Source organism: Chanos chanos, chromosome 7, assembly GCF_902362185.1.
Source record: "Chanos chanos chromosome 7, fChaCha1.1, whole genome shotgun sequence".
NCBI lineage: Eukaryota > Metazoa > Chordata > Actinopteri > Gonorynchiformes > Chanidae > Chanos > Chanos chanos.
Window position 1 is genome coordinate 27,888,688 of NC_044501.1, and position 19,302 is coordinate 27,907,989.

The following is a 19,302-nucleotide window of genomic DNA, read 5'->3' on the forward strand; positions in this document are numbered from 1 at the left end:
GTAGGCTAACTGATTTTAAGATAATCTTGATAATTAAGAGCTACGTTTTTTTCATAACGAAATCAAGTTTATAGCCGTAAAAGCTCCTAGTGCATGTTAATCAAATGAGTGCAACAGATTTTTTCGTCATTTAACCGTCGGCTATGTGTACGTGGAGCGTATTCGTATTTATTTAAGAATTTGGAGCTTTTGATTGTAAATGTTTCAGTACGTTCAGTTGGTGTCATACAATGCAACCCGCGCGAACTCGCTGCGAAAACACACAGTCAACATAAACGTTGCGATGTCAGAGCGTTCGAAGCGTAGCACATCTCATCAGCTGACTGGTTATTTTGGATATATGATGGTAACGCAGTCCAATAGGGGCTTTGTGTAGAAGACGAGGTTAAATAATTCAGAATGGGTACTAAATGCGATTCCATGTGCTTTCGAATTGCCCTTGGGCACAGTTCGCCGGCGTGAAATGACTCCAAGCGCGGCTACCTGCCGCAAGTCAAGTTGCGCGGATATAGCGTCGTGTGACACCTTCCTTTGTGGGTTATGTTTGCTTGTTGACTGCATGCGCTTCGAGGGGAGATTCTGTTGAATGTAAAGTGATATCATTGACAAAAAAGAAGTGTATTTAGTCCTCACATGTTTATGGACCAAATGTTGTTAAGTTTTCAGTGTTAACATAAGTATTTTCTTTTTTTTTTTATTATTATTATTTTACAAAACATGTCATGTAAAACCGTCTTCATGCCGAAAGACACCCATATACATAAATAAGCAATTGATTTGTTTGTGTGTGTATTTTTAAATTTTATGAGATCATACATTTTTTACTTTGCTGCTTTTGAATTTCATGCACTAGTATTTTTTTAAAAAATAGCATTCGCATCCACCTATTTTTGTGTGGAAGAATATAATTGCACCTCCTTATCGTTTGCTTATCAAACAGTTGAATAAAATAAAATGCATTATCTTCATTCTGAATCCTGCTGTCATTATTTCAAGACTAGCCTGCAATGCAAAACCAGGACCTCCGAAGTCATGAAGACACTGCAATTACCACAACATTCCACCAGGTGTCGCTTGATACAAAAGTACAGTGTACTACAGCCCTTCGGTAGTTGAGTTCAGCAAGTGGAAGTTGTAAATTCTATTGAAAGTTTTTTTTTTTTTTTTTTATTAAGAAACACATTTAACGAAATTGATTTCACAACACAGCATGTTGTTATTCGACAGATAGGCTTTGCAGTGGTGCTGTTGTAAAGTTAAAAAATGTAAAATTGACGATTTTGACAAATTTCCAGAGGACAATCGAAGGCTATAAGTGATGCATTCGATTCATTTTTTCCATAATCCTAGATTTCGACATCGTTCTATCGCGCAACTGTCCACGCAAACCAATCATTCATGGCTTGTTAACTAATCGACACACATAACTGGATGGATTGATCAGATGTTATTTACGACAGCGAATGTTTGGTCTGCAAAACTTTGAAATAAGTGCAAATGAAATCTGATTCTGCTACACAACCTCGTGTAGCCTACTAAGCTACCCCCTCCCCTCTCCCTCTCTCACTCACTCACACACACACACACAACACTACGGACGCCCAATGACTGATAGGACTTCACAGTAGCAGTGTGCGCTGGGCTTTAGTGGAGAGGTAGAGGGGGAGCTGTCACGCTCTATCGTACAGTAAATGGGATTAAAGTACTAAAGCTCCTAAATCGTAGTGGAGAGCAGTTTCTCGCAGACAGCACCGCATGTGCCTGTCTATATGCACAGCCAAGAGTTTGCTTTGCTTACTGATATAGCTCGGGCTTTTTGACTGGAGGAGAACAACACTGAATTATATATTATTTTTGGAAGGGAAAAAAAAGACATACTGAAACCTCTCTCCCTTGCGTACCTTTATTAATAGAAGGGAGAGAGGGGGCGGTATATCTATTTAACACCATTGCTAGACAGTTTATTCAAAATTCTTGAGCAAGAGAAAACTTCTCCCTAGCCCGCGAGAATAAGTTAACTAAGGAGAAAATGGAGAACCAGACAGTCGAACCACTCAGCTTCGAGGACGTTCGGAAGAGCGGCTATCTCCGCAAGCAAAAATCCATGCACCGGCGATACTTCGTTCTGCGGACGGCCTCCGAACGGGGCCCTGCCCGACTGGAATACTACGAAAGCGAGAAGAAATTTCGTGGCAAAGCGCCTGTCCCGAAAAAAGCACTGGTTTTGGAAACGTGTTTCAACATAAACAAACGGGCCGACTCGAAGAACAAGCACATGATAGTACTCTACACCCGGTCAGAGAGCTTCGCAATCGCGGCGGATAACGAGGTGGATCAGGACGAATGGTTCCAGGCTATGGTCGAGCTTCAATGTAAAAGTAAGTCTCCAGAATCAATATGCCTAATTCTGGCATTGAGCTAAGTAGCAATGCTGGATAGCTACTGGAGCTAAATAATGTGATAACGTGGCAAAACATCACACTGGTCCAAATCTTGTTTACGGTAGATTAAATGCCATTTCCCAGACCCATACTCAGATTAATACTTGTTGATACATGAGAATGCATAGTGTTTAAATAACACACTTTGTTTTTCTTTTCCTTCTTTTGAAGAAAGCAAGTACCCCCTCGCCAGCACATTTCTCACTCAGCTTGTGGCCATACCTTCTCTATTTATCAGAAACAGTTTTTCAACATAAATCCAGTCGTTTTCATATGCAAGATTATCTTTGTCGGCCAACACGTAATACAGATTTACGATGTCTCTGAGAGAGGCCAACAACATCTGACTCAAAGTTGCATAACTGAATTTTAGTTAAGAGCGGGTGTCCCACAACTGTTTTTTTTTTTTTTTGCATGTTTCTGTGAGAAAGTAAAGGGGGCTCCTAGGCTCCAGTTCGGAGTACGACGCAAGAGGTGCAGAGCTCATGTTGAAGTTATATCGCCTCCTTATCCAAGTCGCCACTCTTACAAGAACACGTTATCATGTCGTCTCACCAGTAATAGCTGCACGAACAGTTACGACTGAGAGGCTCAATTCAGGCTGCAGAGAGAGAGGAAAAACGCAATTCATGCCCATGCTTTTACCCAGTTTACTTGTCAACACCCTCAGTAAAACGCGACTAATGTGGGGCCCGATTTACACAACTCCCTCCTGCTCAAAGTCAATTCAGGCCAGTGCTCAGTTGGACTCAACATTTTTTCTTTGCTGTTTGCTTTGCGTGCTCGCGGCTTTGCTGAATGAGCAAATATCTGTTAGACATTGATCCTAGTGGGAAAAACGAACTTAAGGCTCTTTAGGAGAAAACACGCGATTTAGAGCTTTCCTTGTTTGTTTCCGCTGACGTCTTGTGAACAGCGCAATTATTTTTGCATGTGCGTCTCTCTTTCAAAAAAGCACGCGCACGTGTCAGCAGGATACTATCATTTATGCATATTCGTGCAACGAACAATTGAAGAAATAAAGCGTTAACGTACTACGAAATATTACAAGGCAACAGTACTGATGGATGCTGACATGTTACGTTGTCTAAAGTAAACACCAGCGAAAGGGCAGTGACCGTGAGTCTGCTTGTCTTGTCCCCTCGTTTAGGATGACGTCGATGACGAAACAGCCTGTGACGTAATCTTGGCAAACGAAAATTAAATTCGAGGTGTTAGTACCTGACATGGATTACATAAGAAAGAGCCCTAACTCCTTAAATGGATTACGGCAACTCCGATGTATACAGACAAGAATTAAGAAATCCAACCCTGTCTGGTACGATCGGTTTGTGCCTATATTGTCTCTGCCCTTAGAGAAACACAAACGTGGCAGTTATAATTGGATGACGCGTTGGAGATCATCTGAAAACCAATAATAACGATCCCCTCATATTCATCGTCGCTGTATTTGTGCGCGAGTTTATGAGAAGTTGATTGGTTGTAAGATATAAATTGAGAGAGACAAGACTTCCCGTTGGCAGCCAGAAACTTCCCTGCGTTGGAAACAAAATAAATTACTGTCAACTGTATGGTCAAACATTGTGACATCTGTCTTGGGCATTTTTATTTTCACGTTGTCGTTTTTTTTCTTCTCTCCTTTCATCCTTACATTCCGTGTTTTTTTCAGTCTTGACTCTTAATGAGTCTTGACTGTTTATGACGCAGACCACTCATTTGCATAAAAACGCTCTTACCCCACTAATAATTTACAAATAGAGCTACTCTATCGCTATTGGTGCACGACCAGGAATGAAACTATATGGTCCGACTCATATAGACTAGAGATACCGTTGTTCACCCAGTAATCAGAGTTTATGGTGTAATCCAAAACTCAGACATGTGCTGCGCCATCCCGGGGCGAAACTATTCAGGCTCTCTGTGCCCAAGGAGCGTTTGGGTTATTGGAACGAGAGTGGATACACACAAATATTTTCCGTTGATGACTGTTTTGGAAATTGCACTCTGTAATTTCAGCTGAGTAATGCCGCCCAGTGTTAATTTTGAAATGGAGTGCACGATAAATTATTGAATGGGGGTTCGGGGGCTGTGGAAAAAGTCAGAAAAACGGCAAAATCCAAGAACAGTACAGCTGAATTAGCTGAGGGCAACTCACGCTCTCAGAGTGGGAATAAGAATCTGCTCACATTCCGCAAACTCACGTGATTAACGGCCATCGCAAGCACTGTCACAAAAAGCGTCTGACAACGTGCAAATACATTCTTCAATGGGCGCCCCCCCCCCCCTCCTCCAATGAAAGAAGGGTTCGGGGAAACTCCGCGAGAGAGAAGCCCAGGAGTCTCTCCGCTCACTGCAGCCAGGCCTGATGGAACAAACACGAAGCAGCCGCCGCGTACAGCTATTCCAGTTTGCTGTATTTGCACAGCTGGTAGTAGTCAGTAGAACAGGGTCCAGGCAAAGAGAATCACCACTGGTCACTGGACAGAAATCTGAGTGTAATGTTCCACAGCTCTCATATTTTATAGATATCTCATGTCGTCACCCAAGGAAATGTCTGGAAAATTTGCCTAAGAACGGTTCAATGCAGTTTTTTTTTCTTATTTTAAATTCTAATGACAAGCAGCTTTTGGGTATCAAAGCATGTGCGCTAGTTGGGACCCAAGACACTAGACCTGGTGTGTAGCTGAATTATGTGCTTTTGTTTACGGAAGGGGCAATATTCATCAAAGATTTTGTTTTAATAATGTCATACTTTACAACGCAACATTACTCTGCATTGCCACGATCGAGGACTGTGTGTGTGTCTATCTGTGTTTGTGTGTCTGTGTGTGTGCGTGCTTGTGTGTGTTGTGTTTGTATTTATGTAGGACTTTGTGTCTGTGTGTGAAAGTTTATTCAAGTGCCAGGGTCCAGCTGCTTCTCTCTCTTTCTCTCTCTGTCTCTATCTGTTTGTCAGTCTGTCTGTCTGTCTGTCTGTCTGAATATGTGTGTTTGTGTCTGAAAGACTGTACATTGCTCTGTGTGTGTGTGGCGTGGTGTGTGTGTGTGTGTTTGTATTTATTTGCGTCTGCGTGTGTGGGTGGGAGTAATCTTCATCGTTCTGGTGGCAGGTCCTGATTAAAGGTTAAACTCCTTAAAGCCCTGCTCATCTCCTTAACGTGTTGGTAATTATTGTCTCTGGGAGACTGATACAGTTAGAGACAGGGCCACTCTCCTATTTTAACCACTAAATCCACAGCAATTAGCCGGCTCACAGTGCACCAGCGTCCGGCTTCATGACTACCGCCTTTAAGCCTAAACCTCCTTATAGTATGTCCTTAATGTAGCCCAATGCCCGTGTCTAACGGTCTAACTCTGGGAAGGTTGTGTCAAAATCAGCGGCCTTATGTAACTGTGGCTGTGTGTGTGTGTGTGTGTGTGCGCGTGCGCGCGTGCGCTTGTGTGTATCTATTACAGCAGTTTGGAGAATACAGGCCTGTGCTTATTGCTAGTGCAGTGTATTTCTTCCCTTTGCATAACTTTCCTGTACATTTCTTACTGCTCTAGACATCTTCCTTTAAGAGAACATTTTCCGCATTGTGTTTTGGCCATGTAATAGATCACGTTTAGTTTTATTTTCCAAGTGTGTCGAACATAGACACGCAGAACAGTTCATCTGCATACACTCATTTTCTCACAAGGAACACAGCCTTGTTTTTGTTTTTTTCAGAGCTTTGAGCAGTGGCTTTTTCGTAAGGCATGCCTGTGAGATCTAATGATATATAAACTGTTTACACAAGTTCCCTTGTCCTGTCCCTACTCGAAATTTTTCCTCTTTCATTGTCGGGCTGTACGAGAATCATTCATCAGATCAAATGGAGCGGGAATTTAATTCTTAAGCCGATTATAATTGCCTGTGAATGAGACGCAGGTTGTTGAGTTCATCTGCGTGAAACGTTTTTAATACGTCCAGTTGTAACCTTTTAAAAACAAGCAGAGGGAAGAGAATAATACTGGGTATTGTACTTTATTGATTTTTCATTTGGAAGATAAATAAATAATAAAAAAAAAGATGTTGAGGCAAACGCATGTGAACATTAACTGTTCTGCTTGGTTATCTATTCATATTTGGTGTGTGTGTGTCAAACACATTTTCTCACTGTCATGTCTCTATAGAATGTGTAAACAGCAGGGCCTTGTTTCTTTCATTGCTGTCTTTCACCTCTCACACACAGGGCTTAATAAAGTGTGAACTACACACGAGTACTCACATGGTGTAAAACCAGAAAGACTACTACACATCCGGAAAGCTCTCATTAATACAATCGTCATGGCCACAAATGGGGGACTTTCAGTCACACTGCCAACTCTAGTGTGTGTGTCTGTCTTTGTGTCCATCTGTCTGTGTGTGTGTGTGTGTGTGTGTGGGAGAGACAGAGAGAGAGAGAGAGACTGTGCATGCTGTGATAACACAAACCACATGTGTGAAATCATCTAGTGGACATGATGTGTGTGTGTGTGTGTGTTCCTCTCCTCCTGACTTGGGGGGGGGGGGGGGGGGGCGTAGGGGTGTGAGACAGACAGAGACACTTGGTGGCCAGGGAAGGGCTGGGAGATCCTAGGTTTTATGTACTCTGGATAGAAGGTACGCCCCCCCCCCCCCCACACACACACAGCTGTTTCTCTCCTCACTGGTTATTCTTATTTACCCCCACCCCACAGACTCTGCTCTCCACCAATGTCACTTTTTACAGAAACACCTTTACTAACAGATCGTTTTCTCTAATTGACTTAACATGTCGAAGAGAGACATGCTGGAGCTTGATCCATATGGACTGACAGCCATTTAAATCACTGAACCATTTGTACAAACAGTCCACACTTTATCAGTCAGGGTGGACTTCATGATATATCTCTTCCAAAAAAAAATCAATGATTAGCACAGCGTGTTCCATATGATTCTCCATTTCTAAAAGGTTGGAGTGATTCCTCGCAACTCTTTTCTACATAGCAGTGTCTAAGAGTTTTGTTTTGTTTTTGTGTGTGTATGTGTGTTTTCTTTTTTGTGCAGAGAATTAAGCAAGACTGTCAGTTTATAGACACATTTGTTATGGCTGTGTTCTTTTGATACACCGAAAACAACTCTTACATAACCATGCCCCCCCCCCCCCCCCCCCCACCCCACCCCCCAAAACCCTCCACTCCCTTCCCCTCCCCCACTCCTGGGCTCTGCTGAGGTAAGGTGACACACAGCCCAAAGCGCGTAAGCAGATCTCCCCAAAAATACTATAAATCAGCATAAAGCCAAACGTAACTAACTGTGCAGCTTGCTTTTAAGCTGCGCGTTACTGTTTTTGGTTTAAGTTATGGGTCGGATTTTTGCTGGGCATTAATGTTTTGGTTTGAATTACGGCTCAGATTTGGGTAAAGGTTTGATGATTTCACGCGCAAGCTATCTGTTACGCCAGTGCAAGTGTAACTGGTTTGATCTAGTTTAGGCCATAGCTTGGTCTTAAGAGCGTTTATCGTTTTTGTCTTTCTTTTTGCACTTTTGTGCAGCATTGGCAAAAGCCATGTGTGTTACATTGCGTTCTGCTCACAGTCCAGACTGGAAACAAAAACAGATTTTTTTTTGGGGGGGTGGCTGCAACCTGGTCAGTGCAAGACAAGCTGCTATTTATTTTTTAAATGCTAAAGTTTGAACATAGTGATTTTCATAGTCCTGTGCATGTGATTATTTTTAATGTATTCATTCTCACTGTGTGGCATTCTGGTCAATTACTATAACACAAAAGGGTATTTTTAGCTACTTTGTTGTGTTTGGGCTGTGCTGCAAGCGTGGCTGAATTATTAACAAGAAAATAATCGTCAATTACTTGCACTTTGCATAACAGCATTTAAAAACGGTGTTTCTCCCCCAGCGTAAAGATAACAGGAAAAACTTCGACGTTATCCAGCTCACAGTTCTGACGGGATATAACTTAAGTGGTGAAGGTACTGGTGACAGAACCTACACAAGAACCGTTCGCCACCAAGAGATATGACTTCATTGCCTCTGTCTCCAAACCCTTTTATGGTGCCACTTAAGCGATACCTCCACCCACCTGGGTGGCATTTCAGCTCCATATGTTTGCGGCCTTATGTCCCCAGCAGTGTGTACGTTGTCTGTGCAGTGCACAGTAGCAAGCCCTGCCCTACTACACCACCCTGTTATGCATGTATGTATGTGTGTGTGAGTGTGTGTGTGACCTAGTTTTACCAGGGTGTGTGTGCGAGTGCAAAATAACAATCGGTCTGTCAGTATGGGTAATGACCAGCTTTGTCAATTCCAGAGTAACCCCGAGCATGGCAAACAGACCTTATAGCCGCCATAAAGCAGGGTAAGATGATAAGGGAGAAGGAGAGAGATAGATAGAGAGAGAGAGAGAGTGGTAACACAGTGTATGAGCAGCAGAAACTAGCCCACATGGAGGGCCAATTGTATATTTAATCTGTTGGTGATCTAGTGCTTACTAAGGTTTTGAACAGTGGAGGGTCCTGGCAGAGGACCAGGGGCAAATTAACTACATAGGAGTGAAGTGATGTGTGTGTGTGTGTGTGTGTGTGTGTGTGTGAGAGCAAAAGGGAGAGAGAGAGAGAGAGGGCAAAGAGGGTGTGTTTCATCTAGAACAGAGAGATTAAGCTGTACTGACCTTTGCTTAAATGAATAAACCTGAAGTGTTTACTATAACATCACTAAATCAGTGTAATTAGTTTTTTTTCCTGTTTACTTGTTTTGTTCAGGGCATCATCCATGCAAACAAACACTTATTGTTATGCTTACAGTCTCCTTTCTGTGCGCGCGTGTGTGTACGCACGTGTGTGTCTGCGTGCGTGTGTGTGTGTTGCATCACGTAATCATGTTTGTTTGAAAACACTAGCTTCATTAAAGCTCTTACGCTGTGTGTCACCTAGATAACCAAACAGTTCACATTTATCCAGTCACTGTCCCTCAAACCAACCTTCAGTGGTAAAGTAAGGGTTAGAGAAGAGGAGGCTATTCCTAATTTAAAACAATGAGCTGTGATTCTCCCCCAGAGTCTGTGCTCAGGCTGAGAATAGTTGTGTTCCGAGGGTCTCTGTAATTAAAGGAGTATTCTGCATAGTGGGGACTACTTGTGGTACACACTGTTCTCAGATCAAAGGGAGCTCTGTGGGCGTTTGGCAGGTTGAAGTGGTATGCGCTTACGTTAAACTGAACTGAAGCGCGAGTCCATTAAAACGGGTCATAGTTTTAGGGGATTCTTATTTTAAGAGAGAGAGCATGGTGAGAAGCAGACATGTACATGTGTAAAAAGGTTGGCACACGAATCCTACTTGTGTTGTTCCACACAACAAATGTCTGTTCTTTCTTTCTTTCTTTCTTTCTTTCTTTCTTTCTTTCTTTCTTTCTTTCTTTCTTTCCTTCCTTCCTTCCTCCTTCCTTATTTTCTCTCTTTCTTTCTTTTTTCTTTCTTTCTTTCCTCGTTCTTTCATTCCTTCTTCCCTTCTTCCTCTCCTCTTTCTTTCATTCTTTCTTTTTTTCTTCTTTCTTTCCTGCTCTCTCTCTCTCTCTCTCTCTCTCTCCTCATCCATCACCTTTTCTTCTTTTAAAAGCATTGCCCTGACGTTCTTGGCTTCTGAAAGCAGTGTTCAGGAGAGTAGGCAACTCACACTGTTGGCCATTAAATAGTCATGTGTGGCTTTGATTCTATGACTCATCTAATGCAGGGTAGAAACCTCTCTCAGCCACACACAAACAACCTGAGGTTTTAACGTCAAACTCTTGGGCCAGCGAAGCTCTGCGCGCGTACACACACACACACACACACACACACACACACACACGCTCTCAACGCAACACTCTCAAACTGGCATGCGTAAGCAACGGCTCATCTCTTAGTATGGAACAAAAACAACAAAAAAAGGGTAAGAGAACACACACATTGAAGTTTGTTTCTTTACCACAACTGAAAAGCCCTGGAAGCGGTAGCGGAAACGTTAGTCAGGACCCAGACGAAGCCGTCCTCTTGCGTGTGCGTGCTGTGGTGTGTTTCCCGAACATATGGTTGTGATTCAATTCATATTTGTGGAAGACACTGGGAAGGGGAACGAACACAACGTACACATGCAAAAAAAAAAAATACACACTTAAACCTAACTACTGGGACAATTCATTTCACATGAGCTACATCAGAACTTGCAGCAGACTAAACACAAACACAGCTCTCTTGCTTACCGAGCCCCTCCCACCTCCACATCACACCACACTCTTCAGCTGATTATAATGTGCAGTTTGTACAAGTAATTCATCATCTCCCTTTTTTTTCTCTCACTCTCTCTATCTCTAGCCTCCTTATGAGTGGTACTATATTATGTGACATTTAAAAAATAATTTAAATGGGTCTAGCTAGAATAACAGTGAAGCTCTCACTCAGTTAGCTACACGGTACATAGATAAGACTGAATAAAAGAGATACTGAAAGAGCAGCACACATTTAGACATGAATCATGAAATGTCTCAGGCTGTATAAATGCAAGTTACACATTTAAATGTTTTCTTTACACTGAAACGTAGCCTCAAACCAACAAGTTGCAGCAGGAGGATGGATGGGTGTTCTTTGGGTTTGTGTGGGTACAACGGGGCTTGTTCTATGGTGGTTTACCCTCTACGTTGAGGAAAAAGAAAGACGTCCCGAAAAACTGCCCAGGAGAGAGTCTCTTTAGCTCATCAAAAGCTTCATCACATGTCAATCATTAATAACAAAGACAGAGTCTTTTAGTCACTTAAATACCTGCAGTAGAACAAGAGAATGCATTGTTTAATGACCATGCAAATGAAGACAGTGTGTGAAAAGAGTAGGGGAATTGTCATTGGGGGAGAGTAACGTTGTCAGACACAGCCAATCAGACAGTTAGAGCCATTTCCTAGATTGGCACACTTTGAAGAGTTTGATTCAAATGTGGGAAGTGAAAAAGGATGAAATAAGTGTCCGTGGGGTAAAATACACCTCTCCATTGAAAAGTTTTTGTAATAAACCTTGGTGAACTCTCCAGAGTTTGACGTGAAGCTCTAAAGTGGTTTCAGATGTTTGCTTGAGGAGTCCAAAGGCTATGTTTCAAATAAGTCCAAAACGACAGTGGCGATTCAGGGTTAACTATCCTATTACATTTTGTTGCTAATGTATGCAACCATTTTCAGATCGTTTTATACCTTTCATATAAGGAAATTATAAAAGTAAAGGGGAGTTGGGGGGGGGGCAGTGAAGGACTTCTCATACATGCTGGGACAGGGTTTAGGAGAGCAAAGCTTTGGGGGATAGGGCAATTCATTTGTCGCTCTTTTATAAAGATGGAAGCAGATCAGTCGGGTTGCACCTCATTTTTCGATTTCCAGTCCTCCTGAAAGCTAAGTTTGTTCCCAAGCTGTCTACGCAGTGGTTAATCGTAGCCTTAAAAAAAACTTAATTGAAAGGATCTTTCCACCAGATTATTCTGTTAAGTACAGGCAAACTATTGGAAGTGTGCAAAATACCTTTTTGTGCTCACACATGCCTTCTAGGATTGTGTGTGCTTTGAGCTCTGTTTGTTCACTGTAACAGACACCCAGCTACACACTTGTGCAATCATGAGTCATCAAATCTAACCGAAGCGAAGGTTGAGTGAGTTCTTTAAGGTTCATAGAGAGTACCTTAAGATAGATGGGTTGTATGTCTGGTATCTTGCTGGAAGGCTTAGTTGAAATATGCGAAGGCAATTAAGTTGTTCCCCCCCCCCGCCTCACTGTATTTCTCATTGTCATCATTCTCTAAAGTGCCTTTGAAATTGTCAGAGGATTTCCATGCAGGTGTGAGGATCTGGAAAGCAAAGAGTGGATTTCGGGGGTAGTTGAGTTTGAACATGTAAGCGTCATTTTTTTTTTTAGGGGGTAAGGTTGTTGATTTTGGGGTGGGGGGTGTCAAGCCAGTCATGGCTTGTACTTGTCAAGGAAAAATATTTCTGTAAGCGTGATTATCGGCGGGAAAGCTTACATAATGCCAGTGTTGTCCTTATTCACTCTGCTTATGCAGGCCCATTCACCTAACACTCCCTACTGCAGGTGAAGTGTGACGGTCATGTTTGCTCTTATCATGACTGGCTGTTATTTCAAGAGGCTTCTGCTTGGTGACAGAGTGAACAAAATGATGGTTTTGTGCACTTTTGTGGCTTTCTAGCTGGCCATAAAAGCTGAATTAGCAGATATCATGCATGTAACCCATTATGTAATGGTGTTAGGTTGTGGGACATTTTCCACTTGACTTGCATAATTCTCATCTCTGTACTTAATGCTGGTGTAAAAGTTTGCAGTGTGTTTACAATGGCCTATTGCCTTGTCTCTTTATCAGTGATCTTTGTCCCTCTCATTTGTGTTTATTTCTTCCTTCTGCACTCACACATGTAGCAACTTTGTATAGCCTATGTGCAGGCTAGTGCACTCCTATTCTGAATGATCAATGATATTGGAAAAATAACATTTTTAAAAAAAGAATATTATCCATTGATAGTAATGGTCTCATATGTTGGATACATCACTCTGACTCTTTAACACAAGCTGTCATAAGATGGGTGTTAATGAAAAAAGCATGCCGTTATCAGATATCCATGTCACAGCATTAGGGTTAAAGTTAGAGTCATTAGAATGAAAGCTTCACAGTTATACTCCTGATGAACAGAAACAGAATAATATGAAGTTAGCTATGGTTTGTGAATTATTTAATTCTCTGCAGAATTTCGGTGTGTTAAATGTTAAAACCTTGTAGTTTGATTGCTAACTGCCTTTTTTCCCCTTTTGCTCTGCTCTAGGTAAGGCACTGTCTGACAGCGGCAGCGGCGGGGAGTATGGTGTGCCCTCTCCTGGCCCCGCCTTCAAGGAAGTCTGGCAAGTCAAAGTTTGGCCGAAAGGCTTGGGTCAGGCCAAGAACCTGGTGGGAATCTACCGGCTCTGCCTAACAGACAAGACTGTGAACTTTGTTAAGCTTAATTCTGACGCAGCAGCCGTCGTGCTCCAGCTGATGAATGTTCGGCGTTGTGGCCACTCTGAGAACTTCTTCTTTATAGAGGTAGGTCGCTCTGCTGTGACCGGTCCCGGAGAGTTCTGGATGCAGGTGGAAGATTCTGTGGTGGCCCAGAACATGCACGAGACCCTGCTTGAGGCCATGAAGGCGCTAAGCGAGGAGTTCCGCCAGCGTAGCAAGTCACAGTCAGCTGCTGCTGGTGCTGGAGGAGGTACTACCGCCTCGAATCCCATTAGCGTACCCTCCCGACGCCACCATCCAAATCCCCCACCCAGTCAGGTGGGCTTCACGAGACGTCCGCGCACTGAACCACCGGGTGGTATAGGAGGAGGTGGAGGAAACAGCACTAATGCGTCTCCCACCCCTCGACACAGCTTCCCCCGGGCACGGACCTCCAGTGATGGAGGAAAAACCGAGGAGGGTGGAGGAGGTACTGCAGCAGGAGGTGTAGTGACCAGTTCTAGCCCAACTCCAAATGGCTCCTGCACCAATACTCCAATCCTCAGGAGCACCTCTGTCCGTGCTCCTACACCAGCCAAGGCTCAACACTCACTGATGAGATCCACCTCCACCCCTGCCCCCTCTACAACCCCCAATACCTCCACCACTTCAGGGCATGGTTCAGAGTTTGGGAATTTAGCAGCTGGAGGAGGGGCAAGTGGAGGTGCAGGGGCTTACAGCCGACTGCCCCTCCGTCAGCATTCTGTCTCAGGTTCCCTTAGCGACTATGGATCTTCAGATGAGTATGGCTCAAGCCCGGGGGAGCCCACACTGCTCACCTCAACAATTCAGCCTGATTCTGCCAGCAGCCTTGGCACACAGCCTCCAGGAGATGAGGCTGCCAACTATATTTTGATGGGCCAGAGAGGGACATTGAATGCCATGCCCACACAGAACTCACTACCACCAACGAGGAGGGTATTGCGACGCTCCTCCAGCCGAGAGTGCGAGGCTGAACGTCGGCTGCTAAGCAAGAGGGCCTCCTTGCCCCCCATGGCTCTTGAGAGACTTGCCCCACTGCGCAGGGGAGGTGAGGAAAATGGTGAGGAGGACGACTATGCTGTTATGTCCCGCAGCACCAGCCGAGAGTCGTTTAGCTCACGCCGTGATTCAGGAGTAGGTCCAAACGGCAGCGGATACCTTGACGTGGCTGCTGAGTTAAAAAGCGAAGCAGCAGCTGTTGGGATGGGTGGATCAGCAGCGGTCCTTGGAACTGGAAGCAGCAGCACAGTGGACAATGGGTACATGTCCATGTTGCCGGGAGTAACCGCCTCTCCTGTCTCCCTCTCTCACTCCCTTTCCGTGGCTGTGTCTGACTCTGACGCCAAGACTACCGATGACTACATGGCCATGACGCCTAACAGTAGTGTCTCACCGCCCCAGCAGATCAAGCTGCCACCTTCCGGCTCTGATGGCTACATGATGATGTCACCCAACAGTAGCTGCTCTCCAGACCAGCGCGGAGTCCCGACTTCTTGGATGGGCAGCAGCAGCGCAGACAGCCGAGCAGGCAGCGACTATATGAACATGTCGCCCATCAGTGCTCGCTCCGCAAACAGCACCCCTCCGCCTCCTGAGGCCCTCACCCTTTCTGACCAGTACTCCCAACAGCCTGCTCCAAAAATGGTGTATTCTTACTACTCATTGCCCCGTTCCTACAAACACAACCCCCCAAAGCACTTTGAGGAAGGCCAGGGACGGGGAAAACGACCTGGAGTCAGTGGTGAGAGGGGTGTGACCGTAGGACGGGGACAGGGTAACAGTCCTACCCAGCGGCAGGAACAAGCACCTGGAGCCACATCTGGCCGACACTTATCTCTCTCCTCTTCGTCCTATTCTTCCAGTTCAGCCAGCAGTGAAAGCTTGGGTGAAGGTGAAGAGAAACCCACTCAGACTCCCACTGCAGCAGGCACATGGGTCAAAGACAGCAGGGCACTGCAGCAAAGGAGAAGTTCGGCAGGCTTGAAACAGGGCCAGCAAGGGCAGCGGAGTCGGCCTCTCAGCCTATTTGTTGATGTTTCCAAAGCCAACACCCTGCCCAGGGTACGTGAGTCCCCCCTCCCACCTGAACCAAAGAGTCCAGGGGAGTATGTTAGCATCGAGTTCAAGGGTGAAAGGAACTTCAAAGGAGGAGGAGGAGGAGCCAGAGGGCTCAAGCAGGGCGACTTTCTTCCCGCAAGTGTACACCGACCTTTGCCCAGGCCCACATCCTGTGTGGCTGGATTCTTGGCCCTATCTCAAAGTCCTTCAACGCCCGTCTCTCCTTCAGCTGCGTCCGAGTACGTTAACATGGAACTTGGACCGTCACCATCCCCATCTCCTCAATCCCTCACCCTACTGAGTTATCCCTCTTTTCCCTCCCCTACAACCCCTCCTGCTGTCGCCCATAAAGCCCGGGGTGAGTGCGCTGCAATCCCTCAAAATGAGGAAGAGCCAGAGGCCGAAATAGGGCAGAGGAAGGACAGGCAAACATCAACCCCCCAGACTGCAGATTCCCCAACAGCACGTGCAGACTACACAGAGATGGCCTTCAGTCTGACCTCAGGCACCACAACTGGTTCCTCACCTAAAGCGCCCTCACCCGACCGGCCCAAGACCGGTGGCCCAGCCATGAGCATTGGGATGGGGCTTGACTTTCCGCTGGCTAAGGTCAGCCCAAACCCCGACCATGGGGCCAAGGTCATCAGGGCAGATCCACAAGGTCGTCGGAGGCACTGCTCTGAGACGTTCCTGGCTCCCTCCTCCATCCCCACTTGTTCCTTGTCCACCTCCTCCTGCATGTTCCCTGAACACGCCCAAGTTGTGGCACGACGTCTCGGTTTTGACGGGATTCTCTGGGGAAATGGTTCTTCTCCAGATGTTCCAGCAAGTCAACCTTCTGCCCAGACTACATCTGTGGAGCAAGGCCTGAACTACATAGACTTAGATTTGGTTAACAAGGAGAGTCCTCACCCTCCTCTTGACGGACAAGCAACCACTCTGCAAAACCCATCTCGCTTGTTTTCCGTCCTGGGTGGAGGGTCTGCAGGAGTTGGCTCTGGAACTAGTGGGGGTATCAGTGGAACCTCAAACCTCAACACTTACGCCAGCATCGACTTCTACAAGTCTGAGGAGCTTCGGACGCAGAACGGAGGCAAAGATGGTACAGGTAGGAACCTTCCTGTTCTGTCTTGTTTTAGTCCCCACCTGTGTTTATTACCATGTGTGAGACATTGTTTCCAATGTCAGTTTAACTTAAAAACAACTACATTGAGATCATATACACTGACAAAAAAAGGTTACACAAAACATAAATTTTTGTTTCTGACATAAACTGTCAGGAGACATAATGATAGCTTGTGGAAGTATTTTATGGTTCGTGCAGTTGATTATAACCTTGTTTTCATTCATCACACATGCAGTATGTTGCCATGGCATAGACGTCACAGTAAGCTATTGAGCAGATGAGCTGTGTATATTTACTTTTGTCAAAACTGCTTGTGTCATTGACCTGTGCACCTTAAGCTCCTGATCCTTCTGGAACCTGTCTGTCTGGCAAACCTAAAATGCACAGTCTTTTCCTTTATGTACTTTTATGAGGCAGCAAATCTGGCAGTCTCATATTCATGTCCACCTGGTGCCCTTGTGGTCTGGAGACACCAGTCTGCCTGGCACTGCCTGTTTGACTCAATCCTCACCCCAAGAAAAAAGCAATGGAAAGTTCTCCATGGCAAATCTCATAATCATCGGTTTTGTCTGCAGCCTTTGTTTTGTCTACATTACAGGCTTCTTGAATTCCATTTTAAAGGCACTTGAATTCACTTTGTATGAATTGTTATGGAACACTTTTAAAGTCCTGTGGTAGACTAATGTCAGTAGTTTATTTATATTTGGATTAGAGTGTCTATATGAATAGATTGGCATCCTCCACTGGATCATGAAGTGTTTGCTGCATATTTATGACTTTGAATTACATTTTTGTTTAGTTCAAAGGAATGAGAAGAGTTTGTATTGAATAACAACCTCAAAAATTTGTGTGTGTGTTTGCCAGTGCTCTCCCATGCCTTTATTACTTTAGAGTCATGTAGCCTTACCTATTTCAGTTATTGTTGATTTGAATTAGGTTTTGACATATAATTCAGCTTAAAAAGTCTAAGCTGTGAAAAATAAAAAAATAAAAAATCAGTATGTGTTAAGACAAGCAGTGTGTGGCGTAGGGAGCAGGCTAAACTCTTCACAGCCATGAGCTAGTAAGTTTTTTCACAAGGAGGCGTAAGTGTGGCTGTGGCACGGGAGGGAATGTAACACGTTGGCTGTGAATGTTGAGGGTGGGCCAGGCCCGGCACTGGCATCACACAGACACCCCCCCTCCCTCTTCTGCACGTAATAAATGATTCTTTTGTTCGGCCTGTACTCTCAGACTGGAGCTCTTGGAGCTCTGTGTGTGTGTGTGTGTGTGTGTGTGTGTGTGTGCGTGTGTGTGCGCATGTGTGCGTATGCGTGTGTGTGTGTGTGTGCGTGTGTGCGTGCGTGTGTGTGTTTCAGCTCCAATGAGTCTGAACGCATCGCTCCACCACTCTTTCTTTATTCTGTTTTTAAAAACATCTCCGTCCCAGCAGAGGGGGAGAGGGTGGATAAAAATAGATTTTGGAAGAACAAGGAAAGTCCCCTCTTGCCTATTTGCTGCAAGTAAGAAAGAGAGAGAAGAGAAAGATGCAGAGAGAGAGAGAGAGAGAGAGAGGCAGAGAAATGAACTGAGTGCAAAGGGATCGACATCCTTGAATTTGGTGGTTGGGCAATGGGGGGTCGCGTGTGCATTTGTAAGAGAAGAGAGTGTAAGAGAGTGAGAAAGATGGAGTGGGAGAAGGAGACAGTCTGTGAGACAGACAGATGGTGGAGAGGTTGTAAGACAGCCTAATGGCTAAAATATGTGAGAAAAGTGAGGCCATTAGACCAGCTTGTCTCATTATTCGTTAATAACTCACCATATACAGTAGAACCAAAGTCAGTAAGAGACAGAGAAATAGAGAGATACTAAGAAATGGTCAACAATTATGATTCCTCTAACTGACATTTAATGGCTACAACTCCAGTTAAACAGGTTGTCAGATGTGTGGAAAGTGGCTAATGCTTCAGCATTAATTAAACAGGACTTTCACGCTCTTGCTGTAGAGAGGGAAATTAAATTAAACTGATTCATTTCTTTTTAAACTATATTGGAACTAAGCTATTTTTAAGCTTTGAGTAACATCATAGGCAGGGATGTTTGCAAAGTGGCATTAAACAAATGATTTCGTAGAATAAATGGTGTTTAGTGGAGTAATATAGTGTTAATATGTGTGGAGAGGTGTTACTATCATTGCTTATATTTAATGCTTAAGTAAATCCTGTTGCTTCAATAATTCAAACCACAGAGCTGTCATCGCTGACACACATTTTATCAGCTCATACAGTCATACCCTCTCTCTTCATAAAAATGTAGCGCTCTCTCACATACTCCTACATAAACACACACACACACTTAACCATACACACACACACACACACACACACTCTTTAGCAGCAGCATGCCCATGACTATCGGCACAAATCCAGGCCTTCAGAGTAGCGGCGCCACGTGCTCTCTGGAGCAGTCTGGTTAGCGGTGGGTACAGTCGGGCACGTGGGGGGAGGGGTGGGGGTGTTGGCGGGGGCCACATTAAATACTTCCACTTGAGAGAGAGCATTCAGCCATGGAGAAAGCTACTGTACTCAGGACTGTGTACTCAAACCTGAGGAGTCGGAGGGAGGGCGGGGGAGGGAGGGTTGAAGTGAGGTGAAGTCAAAGTGGC

At 44.7% G+C, this 19,302-nt stretch overlaps 1 protein-coding gene across 1 annotated transcript in view; it reads left to right on the top strand.

Moving 5' to 3' along the window:
* Positions 1-1,631: 1,631 nt before the first annotated feature.
* The window catches only part of si:ch73-335l21.1 (insulin receptor substrate 1-B), a 41,395-nt gene continuing 23,724 nt past the window's right edge, over positions 1,632-19,302 (top strand). The window contains exons 1-2 of the mRNA XM_030780175.1: positions 1,632-2,378; positions 13,281-16,640. Of these exons, the coding sequence (XP_030636035.1) occupies positions 2,030-2,378; positions 13,281-16,640 (3,709 nt within the window). The 5' untranslated portion in view covers positions 1,632-2,029. The remainder of the gene's footprint in view (positions 2,379-13,280; positions 16,641-19,302) is intronic.